This window comes from Sceloporus occidentalis, unplaced genomic scaffold (genome assembly GCF_023333645.1).
Source record: "Sceloporus occidentalis isolate IW3139 unplaced genomic scaffold, rSceOcc1.0.p SCAF_3, whole genome shotgun sequence".
Classification (NCBI taxonomy): domain Eukaryota; kingdom Metazoa; phylum Chordata; class Lepidosauria; order Squamata; family Phrynosomatidae; genus Sceloporus; species Sceloporus occidentalis.
The window spans coordinates 232,943,933-232,962,760 of NW_028316983.1; the positions used below are offsets into that span (position 1 = coordinate 232,943,933).

The 18,828-nt window shown below is 41.7% G+C and overlaps 1 protein-coding gene across 1 annotated transcript in view; it reads right to left on the reverse strand.

Annotated features, from left to right (window-relative positions):
• Positions 1 to 786: 786 nt before the first annotated feature.
• The window catches only part of HAS2 (hyaluronan synthase 2), a 53,770-nt gene continuing 35,728 nt past the window's right edge, over positions 787 to 18,828 (reverse strand). The window contains exons 3-4 of the mRNA XM_089518944.1: positions 3,048 to 3,149; positions 787 to 1,927 (exon numbers count right to left, since the gene is read on the reverse strand). Of these exons, the coding sequence (XP_089375070.1) occupies positions 998 to 1,927; positions 3,048 to 3,149 (1,032 nt within the window). The 3' untranslated portion in view covers positions 787 to 997. The remainder of the gene's footprint in view (positions 1,928 to 3,047; positions 3,150 to 18,828) is intronic.

Sequence of the window (18,828 nt, forward strand, 5' to 3'; positions counted from 1 at the left end):
TGGAAGACTAGGCTCGTGTTTGCATACAAAAATTTTGTCTCCAAAAACCAACAGCGAGCTTGGCATTTTCATAACAAATGAAATTCAAAAGCACATCTTTAAATACTTTCACAGATAGTCATTCATCAGTTTAAAAGTACTGTATAGAGAGACGTTTCATTCTTTCCATTGTGAGAGAAAAAAAGCCAGCATCCATTTTCACATTTTGGGCAGGGTTGTTTGTTTTGTTTTGTTTTGAAGGAGGAATTATTCAAAGCTTGTTTAGAAAAAGAAAAGACGGCAAAAGTAGGGGTGGTGTGGTGTACTTTTTGGCAGAAATATAAAATATGAGATTTTGTTTTTGTAAAAAATGGTGTAAAAAGTAAACAAAGACAAATAATTGCAATTATATAAAAATACAACTTGGTCATCAAACCTTATAAAAATTGACTTTGGAATTACCAATTGGCAGTCTAACATACAGAGACACACAGAGTCACACACAGACGCACACAAACACAAAAAGACCTTCCTAGAAAAATCACAGAACAAGAAGAAGTTCATAAATTAGGTTGCAAGGGGTTGTCAGATCCTTTGCTTGTGTCTCCAAAACTCCCTTTCTTCCACTTCCGTCCACATCATGAGCATGACCAATGAGGTATATAGAGGACATTAACACTTTTGGGTGTACGCACAACAGAAGAAAGTGCATCATCAAAGACCACCCATAGGGATGGGTTGAATCTACATGATTTGTTTCCCCCTCCCCCCTCCCCTAAAAGGCACATTCACTCTTTCTTTTTTTCTTTTTTTTTTTTTTTGCTTTGGCATGGTCATGAATTTGTTCATGTTCGATTCCAAGCAGCAGTGATCTTTTTTCCCTTGATGATATCAAACTCAGTGCCACAAACACTAGAAAGTTCTTCCTCAGGCCATTTGAAACCTGATCATGTCACTTGAAAAACTTCCCATGGGCAGCCAGTAAATATATATATGTAATAAAGACACAGTGGTCAAATCATACATCGAGCACCATGTCGTACTGCTGTTCTTTCTTCCGCCGGCCACATTTGGTGATGAGAACCAAGTACAAAGTCAAAAGCATCACCCAGTAGCAGGCATAAAGTATCGTACCAATAATCAGCACTGTCTGTTTTGATTCAGAAAATGGCTTTTTGGATTCCTTGTATATTGTGAAAATAACACCACCTAAAAGGATTGTAAACCAAATAGACACAGGGATGAGTCCAATGAAATTGACCACAATAGTTTTTCTCCCCGATGTGCCCCATCCTGCTTTGTTTATCGTGGCAATTGCGAACATCTTGGCTGGAAGTAAACTTGACATGTACAACACTGAGTAAAGGGACATAAACACCATGACAATGTTTCCTCTAAGACAGCTGGCAAAGGAAGACTTGATAAGGCCTACAAGCTGAACCGTCAACAAGAAAAGGAGGATGTTCCATAGCTTCCCTCGGTAGAAAAGCTGAATGACGGTGGCAATGAGAAAAAATGGGAAGAACCCAGTGATGACAGCTTCATAGGTCATCCACAAATGATGCTTGTGGAACCACATTGCATTGTATAGCCACTCTCGGAAATAGGACTTACTCCAACGGGTCTGTTGGTTCAACCACCTGAGATATTCTATGGGCGTTTCTGTAAGGCACTTTGATCGAGCTGTGTATTTTGTTGCATAGCCGAGGCTCAGGACTCGGTTGGTGAGATGTCTATCATCTCCAAAGCTACACTGAGATCCCATGAATTCTTGATTGTACCAGTCTTCCACAAATTCATGGAGTAAGGAATTTCTGTACATCCCCAAAGGTCCACTGATGCACTGGACACAGCCAAAGTAGGACTGGCAGGCTCTTTCGATATTAAACGCCATCCAGTATCTAACACTGCTGAGGAAGGAGATCCACGAATCGTATTTGTTCAAAATCTACAAGCAGCATAAATGGAAAGGAAGTTTGAAAATTAGCTCCAAAGAAAAAGAACATGAGATGTAAATGTTATTAAAAATAATGGTACCAATATTATTTTTAATAATTTGAATTCCTCCTCCTGCATCTTTTCATACATTTTGTTTTGGTTTCCATATATTTAATAGCAATATTAGACATATGTGTGAAGTTACTCATAAGTAGCAGTAGTTCTGAAATTATGCATCAAACTGCCCATATTACTGAGACTTACATGTTTTCCCTCTTACAAAGAGGTTTCCTGAGTGATTCATGCTCTAACACTGAGACTTGCAAATAAAGCCCATTCTTATATTCCAGTGATAAAACAAAATATGCTACATTCCAAATAGATACTTCAGCAAAAACACATGCTATGACAAGTAGGCAAATCACATGCTTTTTCAATACTGAGGGACTCTATTCTGACCCTATGTTTGGGTAAAACCTGGCATTGCTCGGTGGGCTTATCAAGAGTTCTTTAAAGAGATCATTAATAGAAGATAAGCATAGTGTAATGGTTTGAATGTTGGACTATGACTCTGGAAACCAGGGTTTGAATCCCCACTCAGCCGTGGAAACACACTGTGTGACCTTGGGCAAGTGACACTCTCTCAGCCTCAGAGGAAAGCAAACAAATCTCTGAACAAATCTTGCCAAGAAAATCTCGTGATAGCTTTGCCTTATGATCGCCATAATTTGAAAACAACTTAAAGGTACACAGCAACAAGGGGCTGAGAGTTTGTGGCTTGACCAAGGATGTGCAGTGGGTTTCCATGGCTGACCAGGGAATTGAACTATCATCTCCATAGTGGTAGTCCAATGCTGAAACCATACATGATCCACAAGTTAGGAGGGGAGACTGTATTACTTTTACTTTTTTTTCCAGTTTGCACAATTTTATTATTTTTGTGGTTCTCCTTTATTGTAAGATCCTTATTTGTGGAAGCAGGGCAGATTAGAAATCCAGATAAATAAGTAAATAAAATGTACCATTTCTCTACACAGCAAAATTTTAAGGGTAAAACTGAAGCGTCCCTTAATTTAAGAAATATTCTTTGATACACAGTCTGAATCACCATAGAAATTGTTTATATTCACCTGAACATCTCCCCCAACACCTCCAACCATTGGATCTTCTTCTAAAACCTTTACCATTTCCACCGATGAAGCTGGATCAAGCATCGTATCGGAATCACATACCTACCCACAAGGAAGAAACAGTAGAGTTATGTGCTGAAATTGCTGAAAAGTAGAACTACAAGCAGTTGGATATGACCTGCTGTTGATTTTTGAGATCTTTTGTGAGTGGACTTCCTCTTGTGGAACCTAAGGTAGGCCTCATGTAGTCCTGCCTCATGTATTCCTTTTTTAGGCTACAGCAATGCTGACTAAAAATTTCAGCCTCACATTGCATTTTCTGGGTCTGCTCCACAATGACCGCAAAGGAAAAAATGGGACAAAGAGAGAAAAACTGTGACCTCAGGCTGATGGTGACCTCAGGTTGGAGTCTACTGCAGGTACAACTGGTACCTGTTCTTCCTAATCTCAACTCTACAAGCAACTGATGGGTAAGCATCTGAACCACAATGTGGGGTTCCCCTACTTCACTGGCCAGGGAAGAGGAAGAATAGCAGTGCCAACCAATCATGATCTCAGCACACAGACCCAAATATTTGGCAAGTACATTTTACTGCTTACCAAATGCTCAGGGGCTGGTCTGTTGGGAGCATGGCTATTACTGGCTCTGAACATCAAGCAATATGGGATCTGGACCAGTCTTCAAGCCCCCAAGGATGGGACATCCCATAGAAACCCCATGCATGACAACTTTTGAATTTTGAGTGAAAGATTTCAAAATACACATATTTTGATAGTGTAAGATGCAAACCCACACTTTCAGAGTTACATCAGTATCTCAATACCCTCCTTGAAATATTTATATTGCTACTTCTTTTCAAGCAACAAAGAATCCACCTCCTAGAAACAATTTTCTACCATAATTGAACCAAATAATTGTAATGTCATGTGCATGAAATAGCAGTCATTTATTTATTTATAATTTACTTATATGCCACTTTTTTCCTTGAATGGGACTCAAGGAAGCTTACAGAACAAAATGGTTAAAACCTGGCCCAATTAAAATCATCACATACAAAAACACTACAAAATCACATTAAAACAGTATGAAATTATTTTAAAAAATGTATAAAAGCTAATAAACATGCCATGTAGCTACCATGGTTGCAATACAAGGGTGGGCAACCCATGATATTCCAAATCTGCTGGGGATGCTTTGATTGTGAGTTCCTGCGTGGCAGGGGTTTAGACTGGATGGCCCTTGTGGTCTCTTCCAACTCTATAATTCTATAAATTCTATGTGGATGGACTGCAACCCCCATCATCCTCACATTAGGCTTTGCTAGCTAGGGCTGATGGGAACTGCATTCCAGCAATATGTGATGGGCCACAAGGTGCCTGAGCCTTTTATATTTTAGTTATTTAATTTATTTAATTAACTAAGGAAATGTTTGTTCCCAGAATCAGATGTATTTATTTTTTTCAACACTATTAATCAAAGTAGGTAGAAGTTAAGGAAAGTGGGGCACTGAGTGTACATATGGGAAGAAATATAACTTTGTGGTTGTTCTGTTCTCCTTCCACTTTACAAAAAGAACTCCGATGCATTTGGTGTGCCCCCAGTTCAAACGTTTTCTTCTATCCTAAGGAGGAGGGGAATGTGCCTACAGATGCATATAAAAATTGGCAGAGGATCTGGGAAGAAACCCAACAGTCTTTTATTACTCACAGAAAGTTTAACCATTCACAAGTGAGATCGCTTGAGTCCCAGAAGCTAATTATGCCATCCAGATTCTTTTGAACTTGTATTTCATGGAGCTCTGTGATAGAAAGCGCTCATCCGAAACTGTTTCTCATAATCACTTACTCCTGTTTTGAGTATTTAATGTTGTTCTGTTTGTTATTATTATATGCTCATATTGTTTTAAAAGACTTGCTAACCTCACTTCTTGCATGTTTCAAATGTATTACAGGCATTGGCTTCCTTCTCCTTTGGAAAAGAAAAAGAAAAAACCCACCACTATTGTAAATATGAGTGAAGTGTTAATGAGCAGCTGCAGTCTTGACAATAATCTACAGTTCCCCAAGGGACCCTATGCATATATGGAGTATAGCATAAGGGGAGGATATCTCATTTATGTAAGAGAAAATGTTTTCTGAATATTACCAAGGGTTGCCACCTTTTCAAAACACCCTTATACAGTGGGCAGCTGCAGGTTGTCCAGGGTTACATCAATCCCATTTTTGGCCTCACTGCTAGACCTTTGAGGGGGGGAGGGTCACACACCTCACTCTTCCGAAACTGGGAAAACATTTCAAAACAACCTTTTCTTTTAAAAGGCTACTGAAGGGTGCATCTCCACAATAGAAATAATGCAGTTTGACACCATTTTCAGTGCTGTAGCTCCTGCCTATGGAAACTGGGGATTTGGAGTTTTACAAGGTCTTTAGCCTTCTCTGCCAAAGTGCTGATACCTCACAATACTATGAATCCCAGGATTCTGGGGGATGGAGCCATGGCAGTGAAAGTAGTGTCAAACTGCAATATTTCTATTGCAGATGCACCCTTAGACTTTCAAAAGGTTCAGAGAGGGAAGTTTTAACAGATCTGCAGCCTCTTCGAGTTTCAGGGACATGTGATTCTGCATTTGGGGGCTGAATAAAAATTGACAATGGGGAGAGGGGGATTTAGAAGCAATGCAGGTGGCATTGAGGGCACTGGCAGGCAGAATGTGACCTAGAGACTGCAAAATTCACACCCCGATTTAACAGCTGATGTGATATATGAAGTAGAATGTTGAACCTGAACTGGGATTCAAGGCTCTGACAAGCCCAAAGTTCAGGAGATTATCTTGTGTAAAATACCCTCCAACATTTCACAGATGAAAAGCAGCATAACATATGGCCAAACATCAGAGTGTGGTCAAGATGACAAATGTTATGAGTGGGCTAGGAATGGCTACAGCAATTTGCTTTTGCCTACTGGGAAAGGCAAGATTCCACCCCCAATTCTTCTTTTACCTTGCTGAGCTGAGTGTAATTTTTGTACGTTGAATACAGCTTGCGGTACCTGAAGTAAGCTAAGGACAAAGAAGGTAAGCAGGAGAAGAAAAGAAACACTGGCATATTTTAAAAGCTGCTGAAAAAGTGGGATGACAAGAGGATTAATCAGCACAGTCTCTAACAAATTGGGACAGTTGGATGGTATGGTGTGAGCAGTGGCAGTCACTAGGAGGTGACACCACTGTTCCTCTAACACCTACCTTTTGGCATAAAGAGGCTGTGGCATTCACCTGTTTCCCTTTAAAATGCTTTAAAAGATGGTGGGAGGAGAAAGGAGAGACCCCAGAATTTTAAAAAATTATAATTTCAATTTTTAAATTTTTAAATTTAATTTTTTAAAAAAATAATTAAAGAATCTTTTAAAATTTTCCTTAAAAACAACATTTAACCAAATCTTCACTATGGATATGTAAATGCATTTAGGTGTGTGTATGATATTGTAATCTGAAGGTATAATTTTAATTTTGCTAGTTGTTTATGTCACAACTATTAGCATTACATTCAGTGGTATATGCGAATTACAATTTACAAGTAACACTAATGCATTACTAAGGATTCTGTATGGTGTGAAATGGGAGGAGGTCAATGACAGGGTGACACAAACACTATGCCACTGGGTGTGAGCCTCTTGGTATAATCTACCTGGTAAGCTTGTTGTAAGGTTCAGTGGGAACACACAAAATGTATACCCCCTCTTGCCTTTCCTGGAAGACAGCAGTACAGTGGGCCCTTGGAATCCACTGAGGTTGGGTTCCAGGTAGGGTTGCCATAACCCGGCGGCCCCCGTGCCATTCACGGTTTCGGGGGGGCCCTCCCGGTCCCGGTCCGGTTTGGGCCCCCACCCGTGCCTTGTTCCCGGTTTGGGGGCCGCTCCAGCCATTGCCGCTGCCGCTAACGCAGCTGCTGTGGCGCCAACACACCTCCTCCTCCGGCTCTGCCTTCCTGCTCTTCCTTGGCGGGCGGCAGAAGCGCCACCGCCACCGCGCCCCCACTGGGAGGGCTTGCGCGCCGCCCAGGCCCCAGCAGGGGCCAGGGGCAGCGTGCGCGCCTTCCCCACTTCCCTCCGTGCGCGCACGCGCACCTGCCTTCCCCACTTCTCTCATTGCGCGCGCGCCTGCCTTCCCCGCCTCCCTCCGCGTGCACACCTGCCTGCTTCCTTCTGCACGCGCACCAGCCTTCATAAGGAGGAGGGGGGAGAGGAGCAGCAGCAGCAGCAGCAGCAGCAAGGAGACGGAGGAAGGGTGCCTGAACTTAGGCCAGGGGCCAGGGCAGAATTGGGGCAGAGTAGGAGGAGGAGGAGGAGGAGCAGCAAGGAGACGGAGGAAGGGTGCCTGAACTTAGGCCAGGGGCCAGGGCAGAATTGGGGCAGAGGAGGAGGAGGAGGAGGAGGAGGAGGAGGAGCAGCAAGGAGACGGAGGAAGGGTGCCTGAACTTAGGCCAGGGGCCAGGGCAGAATTGGGGCAGAGGAGGAGGAGGAGGAGCAGCAAGGAGACGGAGGAAGGGTGCCTGAACTTAGGCCAAGGGCCAGGACAGAATTGGGGCAGAGGAGGAGGAGGAGGAGGAGGAGGAAAGCTGAGTCAGTGGCCATTAGGTCTGCCTTGGTTTTTGGGGGGTTTTAAATTATTTTTAAATATATAAAATACTTATTTTATTTAATTTTTTAAATTTTTATTATTGCTTTTTATTTTTTATTTTATTAATTTTTATTATTGCTTGTTTTTATTTTATTTTATTAATGTTATTATTGCTTGTTTTTATTTTATTTCATTAATTTTTATTATTGCTTGCTTTTGTTTTATTTTATTAATTTTATTATTGCTTGTTTTTTATTTTATTACATTAATTTTTATTATCAAATATATACACCCTTGCCTTGTTTTTTATTTATTTTTTCATTATTTTTTATTATTAAATATATGCAAGTGCATTTTTTGTGTATTTATGGTGCTTTGAATGCTAACAAATGCCTTTCCTGGACAATTATAGTGATGATGATGATGATGATGGTGATATTGATATCAACAAGCCTCTGAGGCACGGCCAATGTAACTTGCTGTGATTTTTACAAACTCATGCGCAGTGAAGAAAAACCACAGTCCCTTGCCCAAGTACACACTTCTGAGAAGTACAGTTGAACTCGAGGGCAAGTCCATTTCTGCCATCTGTCTAGGAATAATGCCAAAATGTCCTCCATTTTGATCATGCCTAAAAACATGCATTTATATTAACATTTTTTTAAAAAAAACCTCATTTTTTGCGTGTCCTCCATTGTTATAAAAATGTGTCCTACATTTGAAAATGTTGCCCTACATTTGTCCTACATTTGTCCCGGTTTGGAGGTCCTCACTTATGGCAACCCTAGTTCCAGGACACCCTGTGGATACCAGACTCTGTGGATATTCAAGCCTCATTATATACAATCTAAGTAAAATGTTGTCCTTTACATAAAATGGTAAAGTCAAGGTTTGCTTTTTGGAATTTATAAAAAAATTAAAATATTTTCAAGCTGTGGATAGTTGAATCTGTGGAAAAGGATTGTGGTTACAGAGGGCTAACTGTAATCCATGACAAAGGTTGGAAGAGTTATTTTTTTGGACTCCCGCAATTTTTGGCTGTTGGATGTTTGTCATCGTCCCATTTCCAGGTATGATAGAAGGGATGGGGGTTCTAAGCAGAGATTGGGTTGCCCTGTACAGGAGGATATGGCAATAACAACCGGCGAAGGAGAACTACAATCCCCACAAGCCTCTGAAAAGGGACAAGCACTGGGTGAGGAAGGAAAGGAGGAACCTAAAGGGATGGAGGGAGAGTAAAAGGTAGGAGGGTGAGGCGGCCAGAGGAGGGAGGAGCGGAAGAGGAGTCAGCGAGGCTGTCAGGGAAAAGGAGAGAAGAGGAAGGAAAAATAGCAGCATTGGCAAGGCAGGGCCAATGCTCAAGGGCTGGGAGCCTGGGGTGAAAGGGATTGAGGAATCCCCTTGAAGAAGGTTTCCTGCGAGAACACCTGAGAGCAGCCAGGGCTCCTAGTCCACCACCAAACAGGGGAGTCAGGTGGAGTTACTGGTCCAAAGGGCCATTCCGTTGGAATCTGGAAGGGAGGTGTTGGCCCGCAGATTCATTGACCAGTGAAGAAGAAAAGGAGTTATAAAGGGCAAGGAAACTCCATTAAAACTCCAGCGAGGCTAACTAGGAGTAAAGGGAGTTGGTGTGACGAAACACCTAGGAAGTTGTTGTGTTTGTTACCAATTAAAGTTTATCAACATCCTTTGGTTGGGAGTAGGCTTGCCATATCCCAGTTTCTGGCAGGACATTCACAGTTTTTTAACCGTGTTGAATGTCCCATCCCGGGTTGGAGCCAGTCCTGGCTCCTGGCTCCCTCTTCTGCCTCTTCCATTGCTTTTATCACTGCTGCACTTTTAGAGTGACACCAGCAGCATGAAGCAAGGCCTAGTTGCCTTGCTAGGACTTGCTGGGCCCAAAGAGGGGCTAGGGGCAGGGCCTCGAATGCTGGTGGCAAGGCTTCCTGCAGCAGCAGCGGAACTGCACAGGGCTTGAGCCAGCCTCCTCCAGTGGCAGCAGAGCCACGTGGGGCTTAACCAACAGACTAAGCCCCAGAGAAGGAGGCCTTGCCACGGGAAGAAGGAGACGGTCGCTGGGCCCCAACTGGCTGGGCCCCAAGAAAATAGAGGGAGGCCACTGTAGCTTAGTCGCACAGATAAGATCTCTATATCTTTATTCTACTTCCTGAGTATTTTATTATGTTTGTTGTTGTGTGCCTTCTGTCTAGGAAGAAAGTTTTCTGTAAATAAGGATTTATAATAATTTTTTAAAAATTATTAATATTTCTTGCTTTTAGCTGGTTGTGTCCTCCATTTTTCTTACATGTCCTACATTTTGTGCGAAATCTGTCCTACATTTGCCCTACCTTTTTTTACATTTTGTCCCGGTTTCATGGTAGCAAATTATGGCAACCCTAGTTGGGAGTCTCTTGCCTTGTTTGTCATGGATGCCGCTAAGAAGCCCAGTGCTGGGGGGACACCTTCCGGCCCGGCCACATCAGGTGCTGATGATTTGCATGTTGACAGTGTCCCAGCTTCATTTCCTGCAGTTTCCAAGTAGGCCTTCTAAAGAACTTCCTCTAAAACTCTGGATAGTTACACCCAGTCAGTGTAAACAGTCTTGAGCTGGATGGATAATTTTTTCCACTATGTTGAAAGGGAAGTAAAGGAGGAGGCATGCTAGAAGTGTATAACTTTACATTCAGTTAGTTTATTGGTAGTTGTGCAACACCAGCCCATTAGTGAATTGTGATGCTGTGCAACAATAAAATGTGCAGCCAAACACAATGCACATCAATGGGCAAACATGGGCATCAATGTTCGTCCTTGAACATGTACATCAATGTGCAAAAGAGTGTGCATATACATATATGTACAGGCATATAAAAGAGTACCATGTGCACAACATCACTTCCACAAACTTGAGTTGAATACAAAATTTATATATCCACTAATCACTTCCTTAGGGGAACTTACACATGCAGAAGAACCCAACAGGATTCTAGCCATCATGTCTAGCCCTAAACAGATATACCTCAGACGTGGGGAAAGCAGTAGGCCAACAGTATTTTAATTCTATTTCCCTAACAACCTTAATTTTTCCCACACCTTTGCCCAGATGTGAAGCAGCCACCTGAATACTTTGATGCTCCTTGTATCCCCTTGTGCCTCAGTTGCTGGCTTCTGGGTGCAGGACTAAGGGCTAAATTACACATTTTGTTAATCATGCAGTGGGCCATTTAAGATCATTGAGCATTTCTAAAACCATGTGGCTGTCCTGTGAGCCAAAGCAAACCCATAAAGCTTATTTGTTTCTGACTCCTCTAAATATAGCCATCTTTCCCAGGCAATGTCCATGGGTGTTGCAATGCCAACCTACCCACCTTGGCTATTCCATTTCCTGTTTCTTATCCGCACCCAGCAAAAAGAAAGAAAGAGAGCTGGGAAATACATTCACCTCACTTTTCACTGTGTCTTGATGTAGAGAAGGCCTTCGTTATCTTTGCATCTGCATCTACACTGCCGATTTAATACTCTTTGACACCACTTTAACTGCTATGGCTCAGTGCAATGGAATTCAGTGGTTTATAGTTTTGTTACACATTTGCTGTCTATATTACAGAGTTCTGGTGCCCCCTAAAACTACAAATCCCAGGATTCCATAGGATGCAGCCAGTTAAAGCGGTGTCAAACTGCATAAATTCTGCAGTGTGGTAGCAACCTAGGTTAGAGCTTCTTGAGCAAAGTCTTGGGACAAAATTGGGCTTCATATACAACTTGTAAAGCTGTATATAAAACCAGAGAAGCTCAACTACGATCTAGGAAATAGTCTAAGGGCAAGTAATGCAGCCATCTTGCTAAATAGAAGCTAAAGTGGTTTGGTCACAGCCTTGATGGAAGACATCATCTGGGATCCTGCTGCACAACATCTCCTTCATTCCCTTTTACATTTTTTCCCCAGCTGTTACACTTTAAAAAAAAAATTCAAGGCAGCCAACAAATACAATTTGAAACAACTTAAGACAGTAGAACCATTAAAATGGTTCATAGATCCAGACTTTTGGTGGAGGGATGGCTGTTATGGCCAGCAATGTTCTTTTCCAGTTTTGACTGTGCATTAGCTGTTTTTCTTTCTTACAGCAGAACAGACCAGTGATACATGCCTATCACCTCACAATTAGACTACTGTAATGCCCTTGTGTGGGGCTGCCCTTGAAAAGTATTTATGAGCTAAGCCAAATGCAATATATGCTTGCTACATGGCTCTCTGGCATGCTCTTTAGAGACCCCATAGCCATACCTCCCTAATGTCCCAGTTTGACAGAGACAGTCTCGCTAATTTCTCCATTGTCCATTTTTTCAGCTGCTTTTAAAATGTCCTGGCTTCTTTTCTCCCCCCTTACATCCTTTGTCCTCAGCAAACTTCAATTGTTGCAAAATGAGTTCAAAGTGCAAAAACAGTTTGCACTCAACTAACTCAGCAGGGAGGAGAGGAAGGGAAGGAATCTTGTGATTCCCAGTGGACTCTGGCAAAAGCAAAATGCTGCAGCCTTTTTCTAGCTTGTGTGTTCTTCCTCAATAATAGCATTTTGTCATCTTGACATACTCTAGTCATGTTTGGCCACATACGTCTCAATGTTCATCTATGAAATATGGTTCTGAGATCAATGAAAGGTGTTGGGGTTGAGCAATGATGCCCTAAATGGCTTGTGGCCAGGATATCTGAAGGCTCTAACACAATATAGAATTATACAACTATGATTGCACTTTAACTGCCATAGATTGAACCAAAGGAAACCTGAACTTTGGAGAAAAAGTATGGATATTTAGTATTCTCAGCCACAGAGCTGTAGGGCCTCACCAAACTACAAATCCCAGGATTCCAAAGGCTGGTGGCACAGTGATTAAAATGAACCACAGAACCATAATTTTGTAATGTGAAAAGCCACCTCTTCTTGTATGCACTTGCCCAGAATTTAGGAACTTTAACAGAGGCTCTGTAGTTTATCCCACTTCCCCATGAAACTAACTAGGGTACAGAAATGAAAATGACTTTCTTGGTATTAGAAACTCAGCTAAGAAACTCCTCCTCAAAGGAAGTCAGGTTGGCTCCAACATGTGATGAGCTTCAGGCTGGTGGCCAATGCTATATTATCCCATCTGACCTTTGCTTGTTACAAATGATTTTAATAATAATTTTTACAAAATTATTATTTTTATATATATACTGTACTTCTACATTGTGTGCTGATGGGCAAAAAATGCCATTAATAAATAATAAATAAAACCATTATAACAAACAGTTTAAAAGTCAAGATCCAAAAGATCCACATTTTGACCCATCAAAAAGCAAGCCAAGTGATTTTTCTTAAGCTCCATGCCATGTAAATAAACAAATAAATAGATATAAATGTGTTGAGAGCCAGCATGGTGTAATGGTTTGAGCACTGGACTAATTCTCTGGAGACCGAGATTCGAACCCCTACTCAGCCGTGGAAACACACCTTTGGCAAGTCACACTCTCAGTCTCATAGGAAAGCAAAGGCAACCCCCCTCTGAACAAGTCTTTCTCAGAAAGCCCCAAGAAAAATGGCCTTAAGGTTATATGTCAAAAATGACTTGAAGTTTAAAAAGAACCAACATAAATGTGCTAAAATTAGGGATGTAAATTGCAGCTTGGTTTGTACTTGCCTGCTAAATAAGGAAGTGCAAATATTTTTTCTCCTTGCTGTGAGATGATGAGATCTTTAAAGTTGCTATTGGTTTCAGAGGGAATTTGGACCTTTATGAGACCAACTTTTGTGCATTTCTGTAAATGTACCATATGTGAAACTATGATAACTGCTGTCATTGCATGGACTTTAGATGAACAGAACTAACGGGTAAGCTATTTCTATATTTCAGAGTTGTAAATCTCCCCATTCTAGCTTGCTTTGTGTCCCAAAGTAATTGGTTTCATAAAGGGGAAAAAGTCCAGAGACATTTTTGCTCAAATTGCCAAGAGCCTGAGAGGAGGGGAAATCCCTTGGTATCTCACACTTGCTCTTGAGATGAGATTTCTCACAGAGACTTGAGAATCCTTGCACCCTATCATGCCCATGTTGAGACAGCCTGTCGTGACCATATGCCAGATGCCTGGCTTGATTTCTTCACACTCAGCTAAAATAAATAAATGCTCAAAAGGTGAGTAAAGTTATCTATTTATTTTCTTCAAGAGAGATAACTTTATTCCTATGGATATAAGATCATTTCTTTTTAATATTGTCTTGCTATGCAACGCCTACAAAAAGAAATTAAGGAATGGTAAGTTTGGACTGAAGTCATGGGTGGAACATCGGAAGAAATTTATCTTTGAAAGCACTACAGAGAAGAAGCAGGGAGGAAGAATCATTCACTCTTTCCAGGAGTATGGGAAAATGTCCAGAGCCTTCAATATCATGAGAATCCATACATGAGATAAACTCTTTCCCTACCCAGAGTGTGGGAAATAAGGAGGATAGGTTAGGCGAGGCTTCATTATTGACTAAAACATGATATCAGAGCCAGTGGGAAAAACTAGCCACTACATTTTAGGGGTGTAATTCTTGGACATGTTTCTTCTCAACAGAAGCAATTTTAGTATTTTTCTACTTGCTGTGCAAAAGTCTTCAAAAACTGAGCAGCTCTGGATAACTATTTGCAGTTTGGCAGTTATTCTGTGAAAAATCCACATATGGTTGTTTGGTGCAGAAAATTGCATTTTCTGTATAGAAAACAACATTCCCTATAAGAAGTATGGCAGGTGAATGATGGTTTGAGTAGGTGAGTAGAAGTTAAAGAGGGTGTCAGATAGATGGAGAGGAGGAAATGAATGGATGGAGGACGAAGAATGGAAAAAGAGGAGAGTGCTAGTATGGTTTTATTAATATAGATATTGGCGGCCTGTAGGTGCGCCTTTCCCCGGTGTATCGGGGCCTCAGCGGCCAGAACGGCAGCCGCTGAGGCCCCGATCCAAGGGGAAGCGGCAAAAGGCCGCTTCCCCGCAGCCTGGAAAGGGGTGTCCTTGGGGCTTCAAGCCCCAAGGACACCCCGTGGCGATGGGGAGGAGGAGAAAGGGGCCGCTTGGCCCCTTTCTCCCTTGCATTGCTGGGCGCAGCCGTCTGAAGGCTGTGCCCAGCGATGCAAACCAGCGACGCAAACCAGGAAGGAGCTCCGACATGGAGCTCCTTCCTGCTCCACGCAAAGGGTGCATTAAGCACCCTTGCGCAGAGCGATGACGTCACGTCCACACTGCCCCGTATAGAGGCGGCACGGTCGTGACGTTGTCATGGTGGCCCCCATGTGGAAGGGGCGCCGCCATTTTGTACGGACTCAGTCCATACTAGGGTTAGGGGGGTGCGGAAGCACCGCCCCTTCCTAACCCTAGTACAGACTGAGTCCGTACTTAAAGGCCCATTTGGAACGGGCCATAGAGAAATACATTGTATGGACAAAGACAAGATACAGTGAGAGGAAGGATAAAGTATGAATGATTAAGAATAAGGGAAGATATGGCAGAAGAGAGAAGGGATATGGTAGAGCAGTAAGGAAAGAGGCAGTAATAGGTGAGAATATGGACAAAAGGAAATGGCTTAATAATAGGTTTTTAAGCTAATAGAGGATATTTGTTGCTTCTATCTGTACTATAATGACAGTATTTGAGTTAATATTGATATGATCTGATGATACATTTTAAACGTGAGTAGGATCAGTTTGAAAAATAGAGTGTAACATTTATACAGATCATATCATATTTTAGATGATTTTTTTGTTTGCTCATATGTTGGTTGATGTTTGCTAGTATCTGTTCAATTGGAATTAAGATTTTATATGTGTATGTGTGTGTATATATATATATATATATACACACACACACACACACACACACACACAAGCACGCACACGTGCGCGTGCACGCACACACACACAAAATAGCATCATTACATATTAAAGATAATATTTGTATTTTTGAAAAAAAGAAAGAAAAGAAAATAGCATTACCTGTAGAGAAAATAATATGCATTTCCTACATGCAAAATGTATATTATCTTCTGAATAGAAAATGCTGTATTCTGGGAAAAAAATGCAAATCTTATGCAACATAAGTCCCAAGCTGCAAAGATAATTGTCAGGCCACACACAGTTCTTTTCATCAGTGTTACTCAACATTCAAGAAACATGATTTTTGACCATTTTAAAAGTATTTTCAGAGATTCTTCCCATCCCTATTGGAGTTCAGTAAGAGTGGCCCAGGTTGAAGATCCTTTTCAGACATGAGGTTCACTAGGTGACCTTTGCCCAGTTCTGGTTTCTTCATCCAGTGGCTCCCAACCTTCAGTTCCCCAGATGTTTTAGGCTTCAATCCCCAACCAGCACTGCCAATGACCAGAATTTCTGGGAGCTGAACTCCAAAAAACCTGAAGGAGCAAAAGCTGAGAACCATTGCCTTAGTCCAACCCTTTTCACAAGTTTATGAAGAGAAGCTACAAGTAGGTGGAAAGACAATGGCCTACTGTTTCTCCTGGCTAGAGTAGACATATTGAATCATTACTATTTACATACATGTTGACTCACCATCCAACAGTAGATTTGATGGCTTATGCTAGTTGGGATGAACAGCCCTATGTTTCTTTGCCTGTGGTCCTTAGAAAGGGAAATAAAATTTGATACCTATATCAATTTTTTAACCTTATACAGTACTCATGTATAAATATGAAGCCTAAAAATTTTGAGAAATTCCTGGAAAATTAACTGAAACAAAATTGTTCCTCATTTAAAATTACTTAATTCAAGAAGTATGAGCAACAGACTTCCATGACACCCTTTTATTAACATATAAGACCTGCTCTACTCAGGTCTTGCAAGCTCATGACTGTGGCTTTTTGATTGAGCCTATCTCCCTGTAATGCGGTCTTTCTTTTTTGATCAAATTGGAAAAGCGGGATATAAATAAACTAATTATTATTATTATTATTATTATTATTATTATTTACTGCCTTCCAATTTACCAAGCATTATTGGTTTTTGTCTACTGAGTCATGTCTTCTCATGATATGCCCACAGTAGGACAGCCTCAGTTTATTCACTTGGTGTTGAAGGAGAATTCAGGCATATATTAATGAATACACCTAGCCCATGTCCATATCCTGTGCAATAATCTTCCTTTCCTTTATGTTTTCTTCTTTTTAATCTCTTTCTTTTTTCCCCTTCTCGACAATTGTATTTCAATAAATCCAACAAAATCTAGATTACTGCAAAGATAACATGCAGTAACCCCCATCCATGTATAACTCTCTAAAGGTTTATCTCCACTCCACTCCACACTGATAGCAATTTACTGTATATACTCATGTATACGTCTAGAAATTTTAGTCAAAAATTGACCCAAAAAAACCCTGAGTCAACTTATCCATGGGTATTATACTTAAACTCTTATTTAAAAAGAACGATACCCTGTTGAAAGGCAAGAATGTAATCTGTCCTGGAAGCACTGACACCCCTCTACTCTCACATCCATCCATCTTTAGTGTGAGCACAAACAGTTAAGCCTGCTGGAATTTTGTAAGTTCTTTGGCATTGTTTTCCTGAGCTGCATCTTTTAGATTCTTTGTTACATGCCCTTTAAGTTTTAAGATCAATTTATCCATAGGCCATATCAAAATCCATACTTTTGGCTCCAAAACCTGCCTTTGAGTTATACATGAAGTCAACTTCTGGTCCAGTATATACAGTATACCAGTAGCGTCCCTAGGCAGATGCCAGGGGTGCAGACCACACCAGATGACACCCCAGAAGGAGGGTGACACCTGGTCAGTCCCCAGCCCTCTCTGGGTCCTGGGTGCTCTTCCCCAGCCCTTCCTGGGTATGCGTGGGGCATTTTCTGCCCTCCCTGGGTCCCGGAGGCTCTTTCCTGGCCTTCCCCAGGGATGCACGCAGCATTTCCCACCCTTCCTGGGTCCCAAGGGCTCCTCCACAGCCCTTCCTGGGGAAGCGCGGCTGCTTTGTGGGGGTGTGTGGGGGAATCCTGGCTGTGCACATGCGCTCCCATGTGCACCGGAAGACCCACACCAGAAGATCCGCCCCCATAAGTCCTGTCCCCTGCCACGACTGACCACACCAGGTGACACCAACCCTAGAAACGTCACTGTGGTATACCACTTTAACTGCCTGGCTCCATCCTAAGGAATCCTGGCTTTTGTAATTTGGTGTGATATTCGCCTGTATTGCTGCACTAGAACTCTCCAGCAGTGAATCAAAAGTACCTCACTGAACTACCAGATTCCAGAGGATGGAGGAACAAAAGTGAAAGTGGTATCCAATTGGCATCAGTGCAGATGATAACTGGTAGGGTTGCCAGTTCAGAATCATCTCATGCCCTGAGGTTTCTGGGCCAAAATCTGAGACCCAGGGATGGCCCTTGGTAATGTCATTAAACATTATGCATTAAATACCAATCACAGTTGCTCTCAGCTTGTAATTCAAACACAGACAGACACAGTCCACCTTTTTCTGTTTGGAAATTAAAACACAATCTTAGCTGAAGAGGTTCTTCTCAGATGAAATGAGGGGATTATTCCATCTCATTTAGTTCTAATCTGCACAGTAGAAATAATGCAGTTTGGCATCATTGTGACTGCCTTGGCGTAATGCTATGGAATCCTGGAGTTTCTTGTCGCACCAGAGCTCTCTGTCACAGAAAGCTAAATATCTCACAAAATTACAAATCCCAGGTTAGATCTTACTTAAGAAGACACAAGAAGGAATATTTAATCTAGCCTATTTGCTTCTAGCCAGAAGGTTGGTACAAAGCATAGTGGAAGGTATGCCCTGGTTCTACAGTGACTGCGAGGGAAGGAGCAAGAATGTAAGTAAATAGATAGAGCTCCGGAGATTTTTTGCAAGTCAGTAAAGTCTTGGAAATTGTACTCTACTAGGTGAAGATATATATACAGTTCTTTCTTCTTTTCTGGAGGTGGGCTCATCAAAACTGAAGAATCTGCACTTTTTTTCCTGCCTGGAGAGGACCCTAAAAACGAGACTCCAGGCAGGCCCTGAGATATGACAACTCTAGGTAGGTATAGATACAGTAAATTGAAAGAAGGAAGGTTGGGAATACAAATCCGATTAATACAAGTAGCTTGTCTGAGTGAGTAGTAGTTCTTTGT